The 20056-nt window shown below is 50.3% G+C and overlaps 1 protein-coding gene and 1 long non-coding RNA gene across 10 annotated transcripts in view; one reads left to right on the forward strand and one right to left on the reverse strand.

The window, feature by feature from the left end:
• The window catches only part of SAMD4A (sterile alpha motif domain containing 4A), a 222120-nt gene that overhangs the window by 38801 nt on the left and 163263 nt on the right, over window positions 1-20056 (reverse strand). For 3 of the 5 annotated variants that reach the window (XM_084797071.1, XM_084797070.1, XM_084797074.1), the window contains 2 exons: window positions 10499-10762; window positions 291-400 (listed from right to left, as the gene is read on the reverse strand). In XM_084797071.1, coding sequence (XP_084653197.1) covers window positions 291-400; window positions 10499-10762 — 374 coding nt within the window. The remainder of the gene's footprint in view (window positions 1-290; window positions 401-10498; window positions 10763-20056) is intronic. The other 2 variants (XM_084797073.1, XM_084797072.1) reach the window with 1 other exon arrangement.
• Window positions 16755-20056, forward strand: part of LOC311606078 — a 39139-nt gene continuing 35837 nt past the window's right edge. For 2 of the 5 annotated variants that reach the window (XR_014782185.1, XR_014782186.1), the window contains exon 1: window positions 16755-16831. This is a non-coding gene — a long non-coding RNA (uncharacterized lncRNA). Of the gene's footprint in view, window positions 16840-20056 lie in introns of all 5 variants that reach the window. The other 3 variants (XR_014782187.1, XR_014782188.1, XR_014782189.1) reach the window with 2 other exon arrangements.

Below are 20056 nucleotides of genomic sequence, written 5' to 3' on the forward strand. Positions count from 1 at the left end.
ATCTCTCCAGCCCCACCTACAAGTTTTAAGGTGTGCTTGGATCTGCCTTCTCCTAACTCCCTCTCCCTTTCTTTGTCCTGTGACTGCCTGCTGATCTTTTTTTCCACTGAACTGTCAAAGGCAAGAGCCTAGCTTACTCCCCGCCGGTACCAGCCAGCACCAGGCAGTTCCTAGATCCAGGCCAGCCAGCTACTGGGTAAGATACGGTAAGCTATGGTTCCAAAGAAGGTCTGTTTGAGGCAGACCCTCAAGACCTTGTCTCAGGGAAGGGGCCCCCCTCAGGCGCATACCTGAGCCTCCAGCTGACACTCAGTGAGGGCCATCATTTCCTCATAAGTCATCTGTGAGAACAGCGCAGCGTATTTGTGCAGGCGAAGGCTCTTTAGCCAAGCTGGAACATCTGTGGTGCAAGATGCGCAAGGGATGGGGGAGAGAAATGAAAGGAACACGCGAGGGTGATGAAAGAGGGAGGGCAGGAAGGGGAAGAAGTGATGGTCGAAGGAAAAACAAAAAAAAAGAAGAAGTTATTAATTAATTTAGGCAGCACTTAGGGCTAGCCCTGACAACCCCACTGGCTCCTTAATCCTACCTCAGATCAGGCAGTGCTGACAGGGCTTAAGCATTTCAGGGCAAACAGAAGTTCCCTAAAACACGTGTGTATGTGTGTGTGTGTGTGTGTGTGTGTGTGTGTGTGTGTGTGTACATTTTTTCCAGATAGAGCCTACCATACTGCCTTTAAAGTTATCAAAAGAGTTCATGAGTAAAACCCAAAGGGCCACTCGTCTTGGGAAGGCCTGACTTACAATACTGGAGATGGGTAGATGTAGTATTCTATCCCCTCAAGACCTTTTCTTTCTTTCTTTTTTTTTTAGGCTCGATGCAAATCTCCAAAAACCATTGTCAGCCACTTCTAGAAGAAACAAACGCAGCAGTTACACTGCGTAAATTCCCCGCCTGACGCTTCCTTCTGCCTCCCTGGTCCCCGTGGGACAAAGGCATCCTGACCACTGTTGTGGGCTAGCTGCTGCTGACTTCTCCAAGTTTTGGGATGTACCTGAACACGTCTCTGACTTCCTCCTTGCCGTGCCAACCTAAGGGCTATCACAACACGGAGGACCCAAACACTGCCTGGACCATGGGAGAATGGAAATTCTGAGGCACGACTGAAGCAAACCCCAAGAAAATGACTGGACTGAAAGGCTGCCGAGTCGTCACTTTGCTAATTTCAACCCAAATGCATCCTTCGCCCAGAGTCTCTTAAGTCAGAAGTTCTGAGCTGATAGGATCTTTGAATTTTTCTGGAATCATCTTCCCCTATTCATGGTACAGATGGCAACGTTGTGCCACTGGTCTCCGTCTCAATCACACAGTGAGAATGTGCTCAAGTGGGGACTAGAACCCAGGTCCTTTGAGCCTCACCAGCTTCCTATGTTGCAGCAAATTCTCATGAGGACTCCAGAGATCACCAGCCATAGAGCTAAGTAAATAAAGATTGCGAGTATTTGCAGATCCTAAGGCCCTGGGTAAGTGTCGATCATGTTTGTGGGTATCATCGTATTGCTAATCATATTGGTCACAAGATTGCATATCGTAGATTACAGAGTGTCTTATTCTGGTTGAAACAGGCACTGGCAGGCGGGGACTTCCATTTCCCCCCAGGGTTTAGAGTAGATACCCAGGCTGATGGAAGACACTTAGTCAACTCTGAAATCAGAACACCCAACCCAGGCTGGGGGAGTGTGGACAGGGAGTGGTCTCCTTAAACAAAGTCAGGCACAGCAGGTGACCACGGGCCTGCTGTGGGACCTTGCGCTGTGCAGTAGTGGGAAGACCAAAGATTGGGAGAGGGGCGGACTTCTGAGAATTAGAACTGCACATTCAATTAAAAACAGACTCCATCTTTTCTAACCAGAAATGACTCAACGCTGTCCTTGGAAGGCCTTCAATCTCCTGTGACAGAAGAGAGAGCTCCTGGGACCATCGTTAGCTACGATCAGGCAAGGCCTCTCCAGGGGCACAGGGCCAACTCCTACCATTCTCCTCGGTACTATCCACCACGGGATCCCGGTTTCCAGGCACGTTAGCCCAGGAGTTGCTGCGTCTCCTGGTGTAACACCCTGGAGCTCTTTTACCAGACTTCATCCTCTGCCACATATTTGCCCTTGTTGAACCAATGCTAGCACTTCTGCAGACAGGGCTAACTATGGGCTGACACGGGTAACCGTGTGTCTGCAGCTCCTGTGTTCGGATCCTGGGCAATCCAGTGTGACACTGAGACACAGCTCGTCACAAAGGAGGATGGAGAAATTCCATGGGCCATTCCTCCTCTCTCTCTCTCTCTCTCTCTCTCTCTCTCTCTCTCTCTCTCTCTTTTCTTTTAAACCAAGTGCCCTAAAGCTTAGTCATGAAAAATCCACTGACGGTAAGATGAATAAGACCTTCAGCTTTAAAGATGTGTTGCATATGAGGTGCCAAAGGGACAATGCGGTATCTTAAGCCAGGAGGCCTGAGCGGCAACTCTCAGTTCACTAAGTGCTATTCTTTCTAGAACAGAAGCTGGACAGCCAGAAACCCCCTGGGATAGGCAGGACTGGGCGAGCTTGCCTCACTCATGTCTTCAAAACGGAGGTCACTGAGTGTCTGTAGTTTTCCTGGAAAAGGCTCTGGTACCACATAGCAACAGGATGAGCTAGGCCTTGCATACATAGTCCTGAGCAATGTAGGCGCCTTTGTCCTTACGTTTCTTAAGGAGGTCAGCCTAGCTCAGTGCTGGGTGTCTAAAGAGCTCTCTCTCCTTCCTGCAGTGCATGTGGGTGAACAAAGAGAAGACAATCTCAGTCCTTAAGAACGCAGCCTCCCAGCTATACAGTAAGACTCTGTCTCAACAACAACAACAAATCCCCAAAGATCAACAAGAGAAAACAATACAGCCTATCAACTGTTCTCCCTCTGGTTGGTAGGGAGAGACTTTCCCTTGCCAGAGATTAAAGCAGAGCTCCACTAAAAGGGAAACAACCAGGAGACGTGAGAGCCTTGACTGTTTCAGTCCCACAAGTGAGAGTTCCAATAACTGGGCTGCTGGATGCTCTAAAAACCCAGCCAGAGATGAACTCTGAGCACAGCGGAGATGCCGTCTTATTGGATGCAATGTGCAGAACCATTTTGACTCCTCGGATCTTCCAATTTTTATGTGAAAAGCTGTGGCTATGGTAGCTTCATCTAGGTTGTTTCTGTCGGACACAGGTTCTGTCGGTTGCAGGTTCCAAGCTAGAAAGACACCTTCTCATACAGTGTAAGAGAGAGAAAGATGCTTTTGCTGTAAGCGAGGCAGATTTCCCTGCCAACTGAGGGAACATTATTCTGTACTCAACATTTACTAAGTGCCATTGGTAGATGTCAGACTCTGCAAAGACATGCCCCTGTCATCAAGAGATTTGTGACTCAGAGGGCATGACTGAGTCCCATGAAAAACTATAATAGCCACAGTATAAGCGCTGAGAATACCCAAAGTCTGGGGCAGCACACAACAATGAACGCCTGGGTTTGGCCGAGGCAGGAAGAGGAAGCAGCGTGGAAGAGCTGCAGCTTGGAGCCCAATGGGCAAACCCCATTATAGCAGCCATTTCACGTGGTAGGAACATCAGAAACAAAAGCCAGAACCGTGGAGCATTCAGCGTAGAGAAAATGCTTGGTGAGTGGTGGAAACAGCTAGAGACAAGGTGGGGACACATTGGGGAGGTGTGGGGGGCGTGGGGGTGGGGTGGTGGGGGTGGGGTCAGGTGCCTGAGATATGAAATGTCAAAACGAGGGAAGTAGACCTTCGTCTTGTGGATGATGCAAAGCCACTGAAATCTGCTCGTTGGAAACACAGCTGGTGACGGTCATGGGACGATGGCTGGAGGATGGTGAGGAAAGTCCAGGGTGTGAGTTTAGGAAGACCTTGAGGAAGGCTTGAGAAGGGTGGGAAGGGGAGTGGAAGGACAGGGACTGATGCTACTGGGACGTCAGGAAGAATAGGGAAGGAGAGATACAAACGAACGGAAGGTAGCTCCTTTGGCTCAAGTTTGTGAGAGGGAAAACAAGTGGAAAAGCCAGCAGACCAAGGCTCTGAGAGACGGCTGAGCTAGCCTTGTCACTACACATGCTTGCTGGCTCTGTCACAGAACAAGGGACACCGAGTGAGACTGGGCTGGAGCCACGGTGAAGCCTTAGGGTGGCAGCGTCTGTGATGGAAAGGTTTAGGAAGAGAGGGCTCAAGCATGACCATCTAAGGGGCTCCCGCCTCCCCGGAGCTGCTTCCAGCTCCTGTTGCGGGCAAGGCTGGCTGGTTTATCTTCTCCTGGCCGTCTTGGCTGGCACCCATCTTGCATAGGTTGTATGTACGACCACAGGTCTGGCAACGGCGGCAAATTTTAAACTGTGCTCATTTTTATCCTTTTAGAGTTCAGATGCCTTTGCCACAGGGAGGTTTTGTGGTGTTGTCCTCAGCTCACACAGAAGCTGGGCCTGGGCTCCACTGAGAATGTTGGCTGCCTTTCTCTTATGCCTGCTGCGGGTGCCAGCTGGGGTCAACAAGCCATGTGGCACCCAGCCTTAACTGAGGACGAGCTGAGAAGGGAAGCGACAAAAGCGAGGGAGAGACTAAGGCAGCTCCTTGTCTAGAAGAGAGAAACTTGACCCAGCAGCTTCCCACAGGAGAGCATACGTGTGGCACACCCGCTGCCCGACGGCAGAACTCAACCCTTAGTCCTCACAGGGCGCCGGGCTGATCTCATGCAGCCTTCTAAGATGCGGGTTGCATCCTTGGTCTCGGAGGGGGAGGAGAAACACAACAGAGGGGCACGAAGGGACTAACACTTCGCTGTTGAAGTCAGAGAGAAAGCGAATCCTCTAAGAACAAAGAGCAGCCATTTTTTTTAGCGGCACCATCAAGCCTGTCTTCACTTTGGGCCAGAGGTGAATGGAGAGCCTCCGTCTGTTCCAGGCACTGAGCAAAAAGAGGTGCGCTTGCCGGATACTCTCGGGGGGAACTCTTTGATCCTGAGGAGTGTCCAGGGTATTTCAGGAGGGCTCCCCTTTTTTGCGGACATACCATGAGTCTGAACAAAAAAATTGAGGTAAAATGTTTCAAAGAATTAGATGCAAGGAGTGAACTAAGTTTCTTCCAAGTGCTTCCGTTTAGCACGTTTCTCAGAGCTGTTCTTTAGACAGCGTGCTTTGTACTGTCAAAAGGGAGGTTGAGGCTCTTAAACCCTCCAGCTGAAGATGACGCACACTCAGCAAAGAGTGGAGCTTACATGTCCTGAGCCCTTTAGGATCTAGGAGGAGTCCTGGAATTTGCTTTTGAAAGACGTCTGAGTTCTCGGCTTAGTAGAAGCATGCGAGCACAATTTCCAATCCCAAGAGAACCCATTTGTGCCATGCAAAGTCACATGTTGACATCGAGGAGTTCGCACACACATACCACGTACGCACACACGCACGCACGCACGCACGCACGCACACAAACCAGTGAGTTTATTCAAGTTGAAGGCATTTAAGACATCACCTGGACAGGCAACTGTCTGAATCTAAATCATTTTCCATGACACCTCAGCTGAAAAGCGTCCCAGCCACTTACGATGCCCCACCATGCCCACTCCATCACCCAGACTGTTAAGACCCTCAGAAGTGCTGCATTCAAAAATCTTTCTACAAAGTTTTTTCACAGCTCTCTTGCTCTCTCTCTCTCTCTCTCTCTCTCTCTCTCTCTCTCTCTCTCTCTCTCTCTCTAAGTAATCTCTCTCATTTCCATTCTCAGAGAGGCCGAGGACCAAAAGCCTACAATTCAGAAACAACTCCAAATTCTAAGCCAGCTATTTGCTAGGAGACAATATATTTTTCTTTGCTTAGGGGAGAAAAAGTTTACTCAAGTTTCAGCTGAGAGGCTTCCTTGAAAAGGCAAACATTTTCCTACAGTCAATGGCTTCTCCATTCTTAACTACTACGACTGTCAAGGCTGCTGCAGCCAGGCGTCCCCCGCTCTGCCCCCACCTCCCCTCTTAAAAATCTCTATCCTGTCTACACACACACACACATACACACACGCACGCACACACACACACACACACACACACACACACACACAGACACACACACAGACACACAGACACACAGACACACGCAACACATCAAGTCTGATTACCTCTGCATTTTTGTGCTAATGGGAAGCGGAAGGCCACAAGCCTCCCCAGTTGATACTAATCTGCGATAAAGAGGTTACGGCTTCCACCATGAGCTTCCGGTACCAATCTCTACTTCCTCACCTGGGGCAGCCATTCTTCCCACAGCCGAATCCACAGGCTTGTCCATCCCTGCAAGGCGGCCCTCCAGAGGACCTTCCCAGAAACCCTTGCATGTGTGCAGAACACCGAAGCTGCTGGGCCGGCCAGGGAGGCGCACGGATGTCCTGTGGGGTCCACTGAGCACTTGCAGAACTTCACAGGACTGTTGAAGGCCCCCACATTCACCAGGCCTCAAACTGTCCCTCATTAATTCCCACAGAGCCTGTGTGTAGAGGACTTCTCTAGCTTTTCCAGGCAGCAACCTGGGCACCCGCTCACCACCGTTCACACTCAGTTGTCACCAAGTCCTCATTAATTCTATTTCTCACGGAGATCTGTGTCACGCTCCTTGGTCTCCATTCTCCTCCTATATTACTGACAAACTCTCCACCTCTCCATTGGCTTTCAAATCCACCCTCCCCTCTCCTTTCCTTCTGCAGGCTGGGAAGGTTCCATTTCTAATATGCAAATCTGGAGGTGGTTCTATTGTGACGATTGCCTCAGCAATTTCAGAATAAAAGACACAATCCCTTCAAAGGTCAGGGATCTGGCTCTTCCTCTGCAGGTCTGTCTCTCAGGTGCCTTTAACATTGTAGCCATAGACTGTGACGGGGACAAAACCTCACACAAGTTCACAGTGCGGGGCACAGAGGACCCTCTGCGCATCTGTACTCACTGACCTGTAATTGTGCTTTGAGGCTCAGCTCCAGGCCTCAGTCCCTCTAGAGACTTCCCTCCTGTTTGAATTAAGGCTGATCTTGGCACTTGCCTCAAGCCAGGACAAATGTTTGAGAAGTTGTATTTCCACAGCGGTGTCCCCATTAGTTATCTGGTATCACATGGGTCTCCCGAGGCTAGTGGACCCCTCACCTCTGTCTCTCAAGAGCTTAGGAGGCACAGGGAAGTCTGATGGCTCAAATGAGGATAAAAGTGAACCAGGGATTCTCCCCTCTACCACAGGCACCAGCAGCCCTGGCCCTCTGGTAAATCTCTAGGTGTTGGGGTTCATCACCATAATACCCTGAGGGACAGATCTATTCCTTCCGCCAACAGACCGCCTTCTTTCTAGGAGTGAAATAACTTCGTACTCTGACTTTCTTCTCTCTCCGGCCTGAGACAAGAGCTAAGGGAGGGCACATCCAGTTCCTCCACTGTCTGGCAATGAGGGATATTTTAACTGAGTACCAAAACTCAGAGTCGAGAGTCCCCCACCCCCTGGGATAAGTCACAGTGAAGCTTCTGAAAAGAACACGGAGACCCGAATTTAAGACATAGCCAGCGTAGTTAGTCCAAACATGTCTAAGTAGCTGCCTCCTGAGGGACTGGTGACAGGAAGATTTCATATCTTGGCTCAGGCTGCTGCTTGAGGCTTCAAGCGGAGTCCTCAATCCTGTGGTTTCTCTTTAACCTGCGTCCCTACAGAGTCCACACCGCCAGCCTAAACCACTAGGGCAAGCGAGATTCAGGAGGAAGCAATTCCCTGCTTGACCCAAAAGGTAGGTTCCCAAGGAAGGATGGTAGCCAAGCTGGCTAATCTGTCAGCCCAATATTTCAGCCCTGCACGTCAGTCGGCCAGAAGGACGAATGCAATTACGGTAGCTTTTACTGTTTTCTCAGGATATGAGCCGAGGGTGATATGTACTCCCAGGGGATCTGGAAACTCTTGCAAATTTGACTCCAGCTTCATTGCTCTTGCAGAACAGGCATATACAAATTAGAAAGGAAGCATTTTGGTGATGCCCCTCTCCCCAGTGTCTCTGATCCTGCCAAGGGACTGAAGGGACAAGAAAGCAAGCATGGGGGGTCCACAGGAAGAACTGGCTCTCCCCAGATTCACGTCACTCGGCTTCAGAGTCCACTGCTCATAAAAAGTGGGAATTGATTGGGAAATTTGTTGGATCATCTGCTCTTAGGCCTGGAGATCAAATGGCAGCTCTGTGGGATTGGTATAATAAGAGCTGCTTCTTAGATGTAACTTTGGGAGGCCATGTTGAGTAATCTTTGATGTAGAGGAGTTCTTGGTGGCCACCTTACAATAGGGCCGGGCAAGGAACACTTGCGCTCAACAAATCTGGCCCTGTGCTACTTCAGAATGCTGGTGTTGGCAGGTTTGGACGTTTCTACTGTCTGATATTGTCGGCTGAGTTGAAAATGTGTTTTCCTTATAAGTAGAATTCTTCCTCACATGTTATATTCCTTCCCTTGACTTCTCCCCTGCTACTTGCTAGTGTCTTTTAAACATTGATTTCCCCGTCCACTTCCTTAAGAAAAGGTAAGTTCAATAGACCAAAGTAGAGGACACACATGGAAAAGGTCCTCTGTCCCAACCAGCCACCAAATAGCGTCTTTTTCATTGATACCTCTGCGCTCAAAATCAAAGTCTTGGATTTTGTCTGTGTAATCCTGTGACTAAGTAAAATTTGAGGAGATGATTCTCACCAGTTCTAGAGAAAGGAGTCAAGCTTCTCTACAGATACCCTTTGAGTTTTGGAAAGTGCTTGACTTTATAAAAACAAAACAAAAAACACCTGAGCCAGTGGGATATTCATTTTCAATTTTCCCTTTTGCTCATGTTTCTTTGAAAATACATACACTATCTCTACTCACTTCTTACCTTAGAAGCATTTGAGCACACATTTACCCACTTTAGGAGACCATATAAGGGTGCATAACCTTCCAAAGAAGTAAAGAAATACCAGGAAAGAAAGACAAGAAATGAACTAAGCATACGTTCAGACACTGGACAGTGGACTTGGCCTTCTTCCAGGCAAATGCCTGTTCCTCAGCGTCCACCTTGTTGGTCAACACAAACAGCGCTTCTCTTGAGTTACCAGTGAGACAGCATACACTGTCCTGGACACTAAACCTCACCTGTATGTAGCATCGCTTAGGAGCGGCTTTTGCCCATTCTCCAACGCTATGATGCACCTGCCGAGTCCTGCGGAAGACGGTTATACACCCTATCTGCCAGGTGACCCGCTGCACCTGAGGTTTTTAAAGGCCCATTTGTATCCCACAGGGTCAAGACACACCCTACTTCCACGGTCTCTCAGCACATGGCCATTGTGGGAGGGGGCTGGGATGTGGAGACATAGCCAGAAACTGCTGGAAGGAAGACTGGAGGTTGATGGGCTCAACTTTTCAACCCAGCTCCCTCACATCTGGCAGCTGCACAGGTGTGGGCACTCTCTGTGCCAGGTTCCCATGTTGGGAGGGGCTGGGGTCAAGGGACTGTTGTATAAGGGAGGCTTACAAATGGCAAGCATGGAGGCCCTTCTTGGAGCCAGCCCTCGGTGTTGTCCCAGAGGCCTGCCTGCTTATTGCCTTACAAGCTAACATAGTTATCAGCGTGTCTCTGATGAGCATCTTCCCCTAAGGAGTTCTAGCTCCCCAGCAACTGGCGTCTAAAAATACGGAATGCATGCATCCTCCGTGAGCCCACCGTTGGTAACTGTCTCCCGAGCAGGATCTGTAGGCAAGGGAGCATTGACAGGCAATGTAGGGACATTTATTTAGGTTGTGCAATAGGCCTACATCGCCAATATGCAAATCTATTGTTCAGCTTAAAACACTGATGGGTTTCATGTCCCTGAAGCAGATGCAGAGAACAGGGCTTAAAGGTGTCTTTGAACATCAAACGAAAAGGGAGTGATAGAAAGAAATACCGCCATAATTCTGCATTAAGAGAAAATAAATAAAAGATCAATAGTTTGTTTTTCTGAATTAGTGACAGGCCCCTGGCCATAGCAAGGCGGAGGGTGGAGTAGCCAGGCATCTTTTCAAATGGCCCTATCCAGTCTAACAGGAGCCCTCACTGCCCAGTGCACAGAAACAGAAAAAGAGGGTGACCTTTCTTGCTCTGGCTTCTGGGTTGGGGCAAGTGGTCACTGATCAGGGATCAGAAATAGCAAACCTGAGGACTGTGTATTAATGGCAGCTCAAGGGCTCTTTCAGAGCCTGCTCTTGGCATTGTCCCCAAAGCCTGCCTGGCTATTCTCTCACCAGATAACAACACTGTTATCAGCTGGAAGGAGGCACCAAGACCTGGAAGGCAAGGCTTGAACGCACAAGCCTAAGGTGGGGGGCTGGGCTCCCTTTCTCTTCTTGACCACCTCTCTTTCCCCTTGGACTCCAAATCAAGGGAGGGCCTCTCGGTTCCTCATGTGGTCACTCACCTTTCATACCACTCCCTTCTTCCTGGAATGTGTTACGAGCAGTGGTCTGATCTTCTAAGTGTTCACTCCCACCACTTCCTGAAGAGGCTACACTGCTTTGTGGAGACAGGGGGGCATGATCAGATGGGAGGCACTGGGGTCCTTTAGCTCGTAAGTCCTCATGAGACATCCATCCATGTCCTAGAGGCTGGTTTGGCACATTCATGGGTGGGGTAAGGGATACAGATCGTTTCAAAGGGCTGTGGTGTGCCTGGCCTGAGAGAACTGGAAAAAAAAATAAAATGAAATAGGTTATTCTCCCCACTTTAGCCTGGGACGCAGAATAACCCACGATACCTTTGCACCCTTGGAGAGACCACGGCTAACTCTCACGCTCCACTGGTGGGCATGGTGGGCTGAGTGAGGTCTGAGACTGTCTTGTCCTCTGCGTGGTTAAAAAGGAGGCTGCCTGTACCAGCTTACAGACTAGGTTGCACCCCGGATTCCAAACCTATGGTGCTCACACACCTGTCCTTAGTACTTGCGAGTTTGGACCTGATTTTATTTTTAAACTTACAAATCAGCTTTGAGCAGCTGACCTATATTCTGGGCAGGGCCGGCAGCGTAAAAGCAGCTATCTGACCAAGGTGGAAAAATGTGTTGGACAATTTTAGTTTTTAAACACCAAGCATGATATTACCCGTCCTGGTACAGAGGACTTGAAGGGACAGGCGGGCTGCTCACCAGCTGGGATCTTTGTACATCTAGAAGCTGGACTTATTATTCTAAACAGGAGTCAGGGAGCTGTCACTTCTGAATGGTGGTAGGAGCTTAAGGAGGGAACCCAGCACCAACATGACTTCAGGGGATGGGGCACTGGCAGTCATCCTGAAAGGGCAATCATCCTGAAAGGGCTAATTCTTTCCCTTGCCCTTGGGGTTCACGTCAAACTTTTTCTGGCAAACACCTCCAGGTAACAAGGCTTTCATTCAGAAGCCAGCAAGGCGCTCCCAGTAAGCGTGTTCAGTCCTTCCACACAGTGGGCAACATCTGCATAGCTCCTTTTTTCATTTTCCACAAAACTAGGAAAAACCAACAAAATGCACATAACTGGCCAAATTAAACTGAAGGCATTCAAGGGAGGGATTTATGCACTGTCAGTGCCGAGGGAGTCGATGTTACCCTTCGTTGGTTTTGATGGGAGTGTAAAGCGACTTTACAAAATAAGTCTATTCATAACTTTTCTCTCAGTCTATTTTGACTACTGCTGTACTAATGTGGAGCTGAGCCACGTACATTTTTAAACATTTTCCAGGGAAGCCATTAAATTCCATCTCCAGCTCTAACCTCTCCAGCGAGGCATTTGTTTTCCCTACTCTCAGCCACATATTTATTTCTTTGCTGGCAAGAACTTTCTGTGTATTTCAGTAGGTAGACCAGATGGCCAAAATAGTGGAAGGTGCTGCTTTTAGACTGTATTTCTGGAGGGACAGTACCTAAAGACAAGAGTAAGTGATTGCTGTGACCCCCACTTACAAAATAAAGGGCAGAGCCAAAAGGCAGACTGTTAACAAAAAGCATGTCTGTGACATTAATGGTGTGGTCTGATGGTTAGCTGGCAGCACTCTAAGGACAACAACACTCAGTACTTTTAGGGTCAATGTTTCCACTTGACCTTGTGTGTGCAGTGGGACAATCAGAAGAACTGAAAATAAAAACTTCTTTATTAATAATACAAGTGTTCTAGGGGTGGGTGGGGTGCTTCTGAGTTTGCCATTTGTTATCTACTTAAGAAACTTCTAATTTGAGTAGACTCTGTTGAAGGCATGGAATTTGGGTTTTTAACCTACCTTACAGATATGTGAACTCAACTTTTAAAAGAAAGGACCCTATCAGGTTTGCATTTTCATTAGATTAAAGACCAGACTATTTAAAAGGGCTCCCTGGAAAATGCACTGCTTCCCAATTGGAGTAGAACTGGCAAAGAAAACAAAAAGATAAATAAATAGGAATCAGCAACAAAAAAAACCTGGAGAGACCAATAGGAAGAAAAGCTAGACACCCAGAAAATCCATTTCATGCCTGTCTAAGCCTTTATATAAAATTGGTCAGACCTGTCTGGAGCCTCCCTGAGAGCTGGAACATTCTGGCTCAGCTCTGCATTTTTGTGCCTCTGGTGGGGACATCGCCTGGTGCTGGTCAGGTATGACCGCATTTCCACATGGGGCTTCCACTGCACAGCTGGGATCAAAGTGGGTTTGAAACCACAGAACAAGACTTGCCAAAAAGGGATCAACCGGGGCAGGTGGGGCCTTTGGGGCCTGGGATGTTTAGAGGCAACAACAAAATTGATAATCAATATCCATGGTTCATGGCTGCTGCTGGTAATATGGTATTTACTCCCTCTCTCCTCTCTCCTCTCTCCTCTCTCTCTCTCTCTCTCTCTCTCTCTCTCTCTCTCTCTCTCTCTCTCTCTCTCTCTCTCTCTCTCTGTGTGTGTGTGTGTGAATGTACGTATGTACCATAGCATGTTGTGTAGGTAGGTGGACAACTTGTGGGAGTTGATGCGCTCCTTCTACTTGTGAGTCCAGGGATTGAACTTGGGTTGTCAGGGTCATCAGCAAGTGCCTTCACCCTCTGAGCAACCTTATGGTCCCCTCCTTTTGTTTTGGATGCCCAGAATAATCTATGTAGTAGTTGAATCACATTATTGAATGGAACCATTTTTTTTTTCTTGTACCTAAAGGATTCTCGAAGTCTGTGTTGCCTTTCACTGCTGGAATGGCATCCTGGGAAGCCTCCAGTGTCCCAGAATGCCACTGGTGATTGGGATTAGAGGTAGACGTTTTCCTCACTGAATTGGCTTACAGGGATTTGAACAGATACAAAACTGTTATTGTTTTCTTGAGCTTAAGTGAAGTCAGAGGGGAGAAGGCGTGAACTTGGCCTTTGCTTCTGTCTAATGAATCACTTGTAGTTAGGATGCCAGGGCTTTCCCTGGAGACTTTCCATCACCGGCCACCTCTTCTCTATCAGAGGAGATCCTCTGATTCATAGGCCGTCCACACTCAGCTCTCTCTGAAGTCATCTTGTAGGGGCAACCAAGCATAGAGCCTTATACAAAACCTCTGATAGTTCAAGAAGGCTGGGCGTTCACAGCCGTGCAGAGCATCACACCTACACCAAAGGGAAGGCAGTGCCGGGCCAACGCCCTCTTCTTCCTGGAAGAACCGAGACACATGGACAGTGCAGGCCTGCCTTCTTACTCCTTTCTCTTTTCGCTTTGCTTGTCTTTATTTTGTGTGTATAAGTTTTGTCTGTCTGCATGTGTGTGTACCATGTGCATGCCTGGTGCTTTTGGAGGCCTGAAGAGGGTGTCACATCCCTCGGAGCTAGCATTACAGGCTGTTTGTGAGCTGCCTGATGTTGGTGCTGTGAGCAGCAAGTGCTCTAACCACTGAGCCATCTCTCCAGCCTTCAGGTCTGTCTTTGTGTATGGAGGAGATCGAAGGTGCTGAGAGATGACTTTGGGGTGAAGATGAACCCGTAGGTCTAGGCAGTCTTTGGTGTTACTTCTTAATCTTGTCTGAAGTGGTGGTGGGGGGCACAAAGGGTATAGGCAGTAATATTAGTACACAGTTGTGGCATTAATGCGGTGACTGGGGCTGAGAGACAGCCATGGCCCTACTTGCTTTAAGTAGGTCGCACTTGCTTTAAGAACTCACTTGAAACAATGACCCATAGGGAGACAAGACATGGGCATTCGGGGGGGGGGGGAATGGGGGAAAAACCCTAAAACCTTTGTTTTCTTAAGAGTCAGGATGGAAGAACAGTAAAAGCAGACTGTGAGAAGGCTTCCACCCTGCGTGGTGGGAGCTGCCCCGGGAGGACTCTGGCAGAGGCTCGCTCTTGAATGCCCTTGCTCTTGACCACTGTGAGATTGCTTCAGAGGGCTGCCCCAGGGCCGGCTGCTGCAGGATGAAGTGTGCCTTTACAGAAACCTCCGCGGGGGTCAGGAATTGGCAAGCTCTACATATGAGCTGAGGCCCTGAGTGCATCCTGCATTTGCGACTTTGACAACAGCCTGGGAGGGTCAGTAATGCTATGGGATGGTTTCGTTATATGAAAACTCACATTAAAATTTGCCCCGGGGGGGAGCACAGCTGGGACACTTTTGCACCCGAGTCGCTGAAATACAAACTCAGGACTGTATGTGGCACGGACTTAGTTCTGCTTATAGCTTTAGAGATCTCTGTAAGATGCTCCAAGTCTGTACTGTCGGCACAAGAGCTTGCCACACACATGCCACTGGGCAGCCATAAAGCTGGGGAGTATTTATAAATTCAAGAGACCCAAAAGTAAACAGTAAATATTGAGTGTGCCTATTTGAAATATGCAAAAAAAAAATCAGCTAAAAATAAAATCCATCCAAGCAGCATGGCAGCGCTGACCCCATAGCAAACTCTATGACGTCACACTGGGGCCAGCCAGCTTCACTGACCTCATGTCACCTCGAGATTTGTTTTTCACCTCCTAGCGCCTTTGATGTGACCCTTCTCAACATCATTGTCTGTCTGCATATGTGTGGACAGCTGTCCATGGAGTCTGTCCTAAGCCTGAAATTCAGATTTATTTCTTATTTTCTTTAACCACCCTTCAGCTCTGTCTTCATTTCTAATTACTGATATAAATTTCAGGAAGAGAAGTATCAGCCCAGTTAGGACGCTTTGGAGAAGCAGAAGCACCATTTCTACCTCTTCACAGAATTAAGAGGGTTTGAGGGGTGGGGGGAGTGCGGGATGCCGGGCCTGCTGTCTCTAGAGGACGGTCAGGCAGGAGACAGAGGCTAGGGGTACAACTGGAAAAACAAAACTCTGCCCTAACCTTAACAGAGACCTTCGCTGTGCACTTCACACTTCTCAACTCTTTTTCATTTTGTGATTTGTGATTTTAAAAGACATTTTTAAAAATGAGGACAAACTCCTAACACTTGAGAGGCAGAACTCTCGGGAAAGACATCACTCAATAATTTCTAAATTGAGAGCCGTGAGCTCCTGAAAAATCCCTATGCACACCAGGCCCTGCCAGTGGATGAAATACTGCGCTATGAATTTTATGAGCATGTGGACAATTTTGGAATTAATTTGAGATAAATATAATAAATGAAAAAGATCTCTGCCGAGTGGGTAGCTATTTTTGGTTTCCTTTTCATTTGCCTCAGCAGATCTGAGGACCCCTTATTGTTCTAACGGGGACCTCGACCTCCTCATATTATTTATTAACTCATCTGGCTCCTTTGCATATTAGTCTGCAGTGCTGACTGACAGAGACCACTGTCTTCGTTGAGAGAGGCGCTCCCCTGAGTAGCCAGGGAGCTTTAGGAACTATCTGGGCACCTCTGCCGTTAGGATTCTCTCATGCTCAGATCAGCCATGGTTTCTCTTTGCTGCCACTGTGAGTTTCTACCTATTTCAGGCTTAGCGTTTAGAAGTTAGGCTGTTGAGGGCGTTGGATGCTTATGTTCCACTAAAGGCAGTAAGCACCCCCACCTAACTAATGGTCCCCTCCCATCTGACCAGGTAAACCTGGGTTCTCACCTCAAGGTTCGGTTCTGTGAGTACAGCGACCCAAAGACAGCTTCCAACTTTGGAGTACCTTGGGGAGTGGCCTGCTTCTCTCGGGAATTTGCTAGCATTGAATTTTTCCCCCTTTATTTATTATTTATGTGTTTAGGTGTTTTGTCTGCAGGGCTCGGTATTATGTGTGTGTCGTGCCCAAAGAGGCCAGAAGAAGGCACTGGGTCCCGTGGGACAGGAGTTACAGTTGTGAGCTGCCATGTTGGTGCTGGGACTGCAGCCAGAGTCCTCTGGAAGAGCAGGGATGCTTTTAACCGCTAAGCCATCTCTCCAGGCCCCCTTGGTTAAAATTTAAAGTTAAAATATATAATTTAATCCAATAACATAATTAAACTACAAAAATAAGTCATTTTTATGAGAGGGTTATGGGAGGAAAAATGGTCATATATGTAATACATATATACATGAAGAAGTCATTAACACACATTATTATGATGTTAATAGATGATACTAAAAAGTTAAAATATTAAGTCTTTGTAATTTAGGGATTAAAAAAGGTAGGATGAAGATCCCAAACACATTAACTTATTTCATAAATGGAAAGGTCCTGAGGGATTCTGTAGGACTCAGGTGACTTGCTGTGTGACAGAACACCACTCCATGTTGCTCACAGCCACTGTGGCAGTTAGTCCTAGTCTCCCCACCCCCACCCCAGAAAGAACAGCAGCAGAGCCGTTGCTGAAAACATCTCAAGGCTTCTGAAGTCTTACTGAAGGAGGTCGGTCAGTAAGTGCCAAGTTTAAAGACGGGGTGTGGGGTATGGGGTGTGTGGGGTGTGTGGGGTGTGTGGGTGTGTGGGTGTGTGGGTGTGTGGCGTGTGTGTGTGTGTGTGTGTGTGTGTGTGTGGGTGTGGGGTGTGTGTGTGTGGGTGTGTGGGGTGTGTGGATGTGGGTTGTGTGGGGTGTGGGTGTGTGGGGGTGTGGGTGTGTGGGTGTGGTGTATGTGGTGTGTGTGGTGTGTGGGTGTGTGGGTGGGGGTGGGGGTGGGGTGTGTGGGGATGGGTGTGTGTGGGGTATGGGTGTGGGGTGTGGGGTGTGGGGTGTGGGGTGTGTGTGTGTGGGTGTGGGTGTGTGTGGGGGGGGTGTGGGTGTGTGTGTGTGGGTGTGTGTATGGGTGTGGGGTGTGGGTGTGTGGGTGTGTGGGGTGTGTGGATGTGGGTTGTGTGGGGTGTGGGTGTGTGGGGTGTGTGGGGTGTGTGTGTGTGTGTGTGTGTGTGTGTGTGTGGGTGTGGGGTGTGGGTGTGTGGGTGTATGGGGTGTGTGGATGTGGGTTGTGTGGGGTGTGTGGATGTGGGTTGTGTGGGGTGTGGGTGTGTGGGGTGTGTGGGGGTGTGGGTGTGGGTGTGTGGGGTGTGGATGTGGCTTGTGTGGGGTGTGGGTGTTGTGGGTGTGTGGATGTGGGTTGTGTGGGGTGTGGGTTGGTGGGTGTGTGGGGTGTGTGTGTGTGTGTGTGTGGGTGTGTGTGTGTGTGTGGGGTGTGGGTGTGTGGGTGTGTGGGTGTGTGGATGTGGGTTGTGTGGGGTGTGGGTGTGTGGGTGTGTGGGGTGTGGGTGTGTGGGTGTGGTGTATGGGGTGTGTGTGGTGTGTGGGTGTGTGGGTGGGGGTGGGGGTGGGGTGTGTGGGGATGGGTGTGTGTGGGTGTGGGGTGTGTGGGTGTGGGTGTGGGTGTGGGTTGGTGTGTGGGGTGTGGGGTGTGGTGTGGGTGTGTGGGGTGTGGGTTGGGTGGGTGTGTGGGTGTGGGTGTGGGTGTGGGTGTGTGGGTGTGGGGTGTGGGTGTGTGGGGTGTGGTGTGGGTTGTGTGGGTGTGTGGGTGTGGGTGTGGGTGTGTGGGTGTGTGGGGTGTGGGTGTGGGTGTGTGTTGTGGTGTGGGGGGGTGTGGGTGTGGGTGTGGTGTGTGGGTGTGGTGTGGGTGTGGGTGTGTGTGGGTGTGGGGGTGGTGTGGTGTGTGGGTGGGTGTGTGGGGTGTGTGGGTGTGTGGGTGTGGGTGTGGGGGTGTGGTGTGGGGGGTGTGGGTGTGTGGGGTGTGTGGATTTGGTTGTGTGGGTGTGTGGGGTGTGGGTGTGGGTTGTGTGGGTGTGTGGGGTGTGTGGGGTGTGTGTGTGGGTGTGGGTGTGTGGGTGTGTGGGGTGTGGGTGTGGGGTGTGGGTGTGGGGTGTGGGTGTGTGGGTGTGGGTGTGGGTGTGGTGTGGGTGTGGGGTGTGGGTGTGTGTGTGTGGGTGTGGGTGTGGGTGTGTGGGGTGTGTGGATGTGGGTTGTGTGGGTGTGTGGGGTGTGGGTGTGGGTGTGTGTGTTGTTGGGTGTGGGGTGTGGGTGTGGGGTGTGGGGTGTGTGGTTGTGTGGGTGTGGGGTGTGGGTGTGGGTGTGTGGGTGTGGGTGTGGGTGTGGGTGTGTGGGGTGTGTGGATGTGGGTTGTGTGGGTGTGGGGGTGTGGGTGTGTGGGTGTGTGGGTGTGTGTGGTGTGTGTGTGTGGGTGGTGTGTGTGTGGGGGGTGTGGGGTGTGGGTGTGTGGGTGGTGTGGGGTGGTGTGGGGTGTGGGGTGTGTGGGGGGTGGGTGTGTGGGGTGTGGGTGTGTGGTGTGTGTATGGGTGTGGTGTGGTGTGTGGGGTGTGGGGTGGGGGTGGGGGTGGGGTGTGTGTGGGATGGGTGTGTGTGGGTGTGGGTGTGGGTGTGGGTGTGGGTGTGTGGGGTGTGTGGATGTGGGTGTGTGGTGTGTGGGGTGTGGGTGTGGGTGTGGGTGTGTGGGTGTGGGTGTGGGTGTGTGGGGTGTGTGGATGTGGGTTGTGTGGGTGTGTGGGTGTGGGTGTGGGTTGTGTGGGTGTGTGGGGTGTGCGTGTGTGTGTGTGTGGGTGTGTGGGGTGTGTGTGGGTGGGGGTGTGGGGTGTGGGTGTGTGGGTGTGGTGTGTGTGTGGGTGTGGGTGTGGGGTGTGGGTGTGGGTGTGGGTGTGTGGTGTGTGGGGTGTGTGGATGTGGGTTGTGTGGGTGTGTGGGGTGTGGGTGTGGGTTGTGTGGGTGTGTGGGGTGGGGTGTGGGTGTGTGGGTGTGTGTGGGTGTGTGTGGGGTGTGGGTGTGGGTGTGTGGGGTGTGTGGATGTGGGTTGTGTGGTGTGTGGGGTGTGGTGTGTGGGTGTGGGTGTGGGTGTGGGTGTGTGGGTGTGGGTGTGGGGTGTGGTGTGTGGGGTGTGTGGATGTGGGTTGTGTGGGTGTGTGGGGTGTGGGTGTGGTTGTGTGGGTGTGGGTGTGGGTGTGTGGGTGTGTGGGGTGTGGGTGTGGGGTGTGGGTGTGGGGTGTGGGTGTGGGGTGTGGGTGTGTGGGTGTGGGTGTGTGGGTGTGGGGTGTGGGTGTGGGGTGTGGGTGTGTGGGTGTGGGTGTGGGTGTGGTGTGGGTGTGTGGGGTGTGTGGATGTGGGTTGTGTGGGTGTGTGGGGTGTGGGTGTGTGGGTGTGGGTGTGGGTGTGTGGGTGTGGGGTGTGTGGATGTGGGTTGTGTGGGTGTGTGGGGTGTGGGGTGTGCGGGTGTGAGGTGTGGGTGTGGGGGTGGGGTGTGTGTGGGTGTGTGGGGTGTGGGTGTGGGGTATGGGATGTTGTGTGTGTGGGGTGTGGGGGTGTGGGGTGTGCGGGTGTGAGGTGTGGGGTGTGTGGGAATCAGGCCATGCAGTGTTTCAAAAAGGCTATTGTTCGTAAGGAACTGGGGTGGGTGGGGTGCTTCTGGTCCCCCCTCTTAAACGCTTAGATATGCTTATCAGCCATAGTTATGGTTTCATCCTGTGAATTTGTCTTGAGAAAAGTTTCAGACATGTAAGCGTTAACTACTAGATGCTTCCGATTTAAAAATGAAGCTCTGATAATACTAAGCGTCTGTTTCTCTCTTCTTCCTTCCTTTCTCTCTCTTTCTTTTCTTTCTTTCTTTCTTTCTTTTTCTTTCTGGGGTAGGTTCTCACTGTGTAGCC

The sequence above is a fragment of the Acomys minous genome, assembly GCF_964271855.1.
Source record: "Acomys minous genome assembly, chromosome: 9".
NCBI classification, from domain to species: domain Eukaryota; kingdom Metazoa; phylum Chordata; class Mammalia; order Rodentia; family Muridae; genus Acomys; species Acomys minous.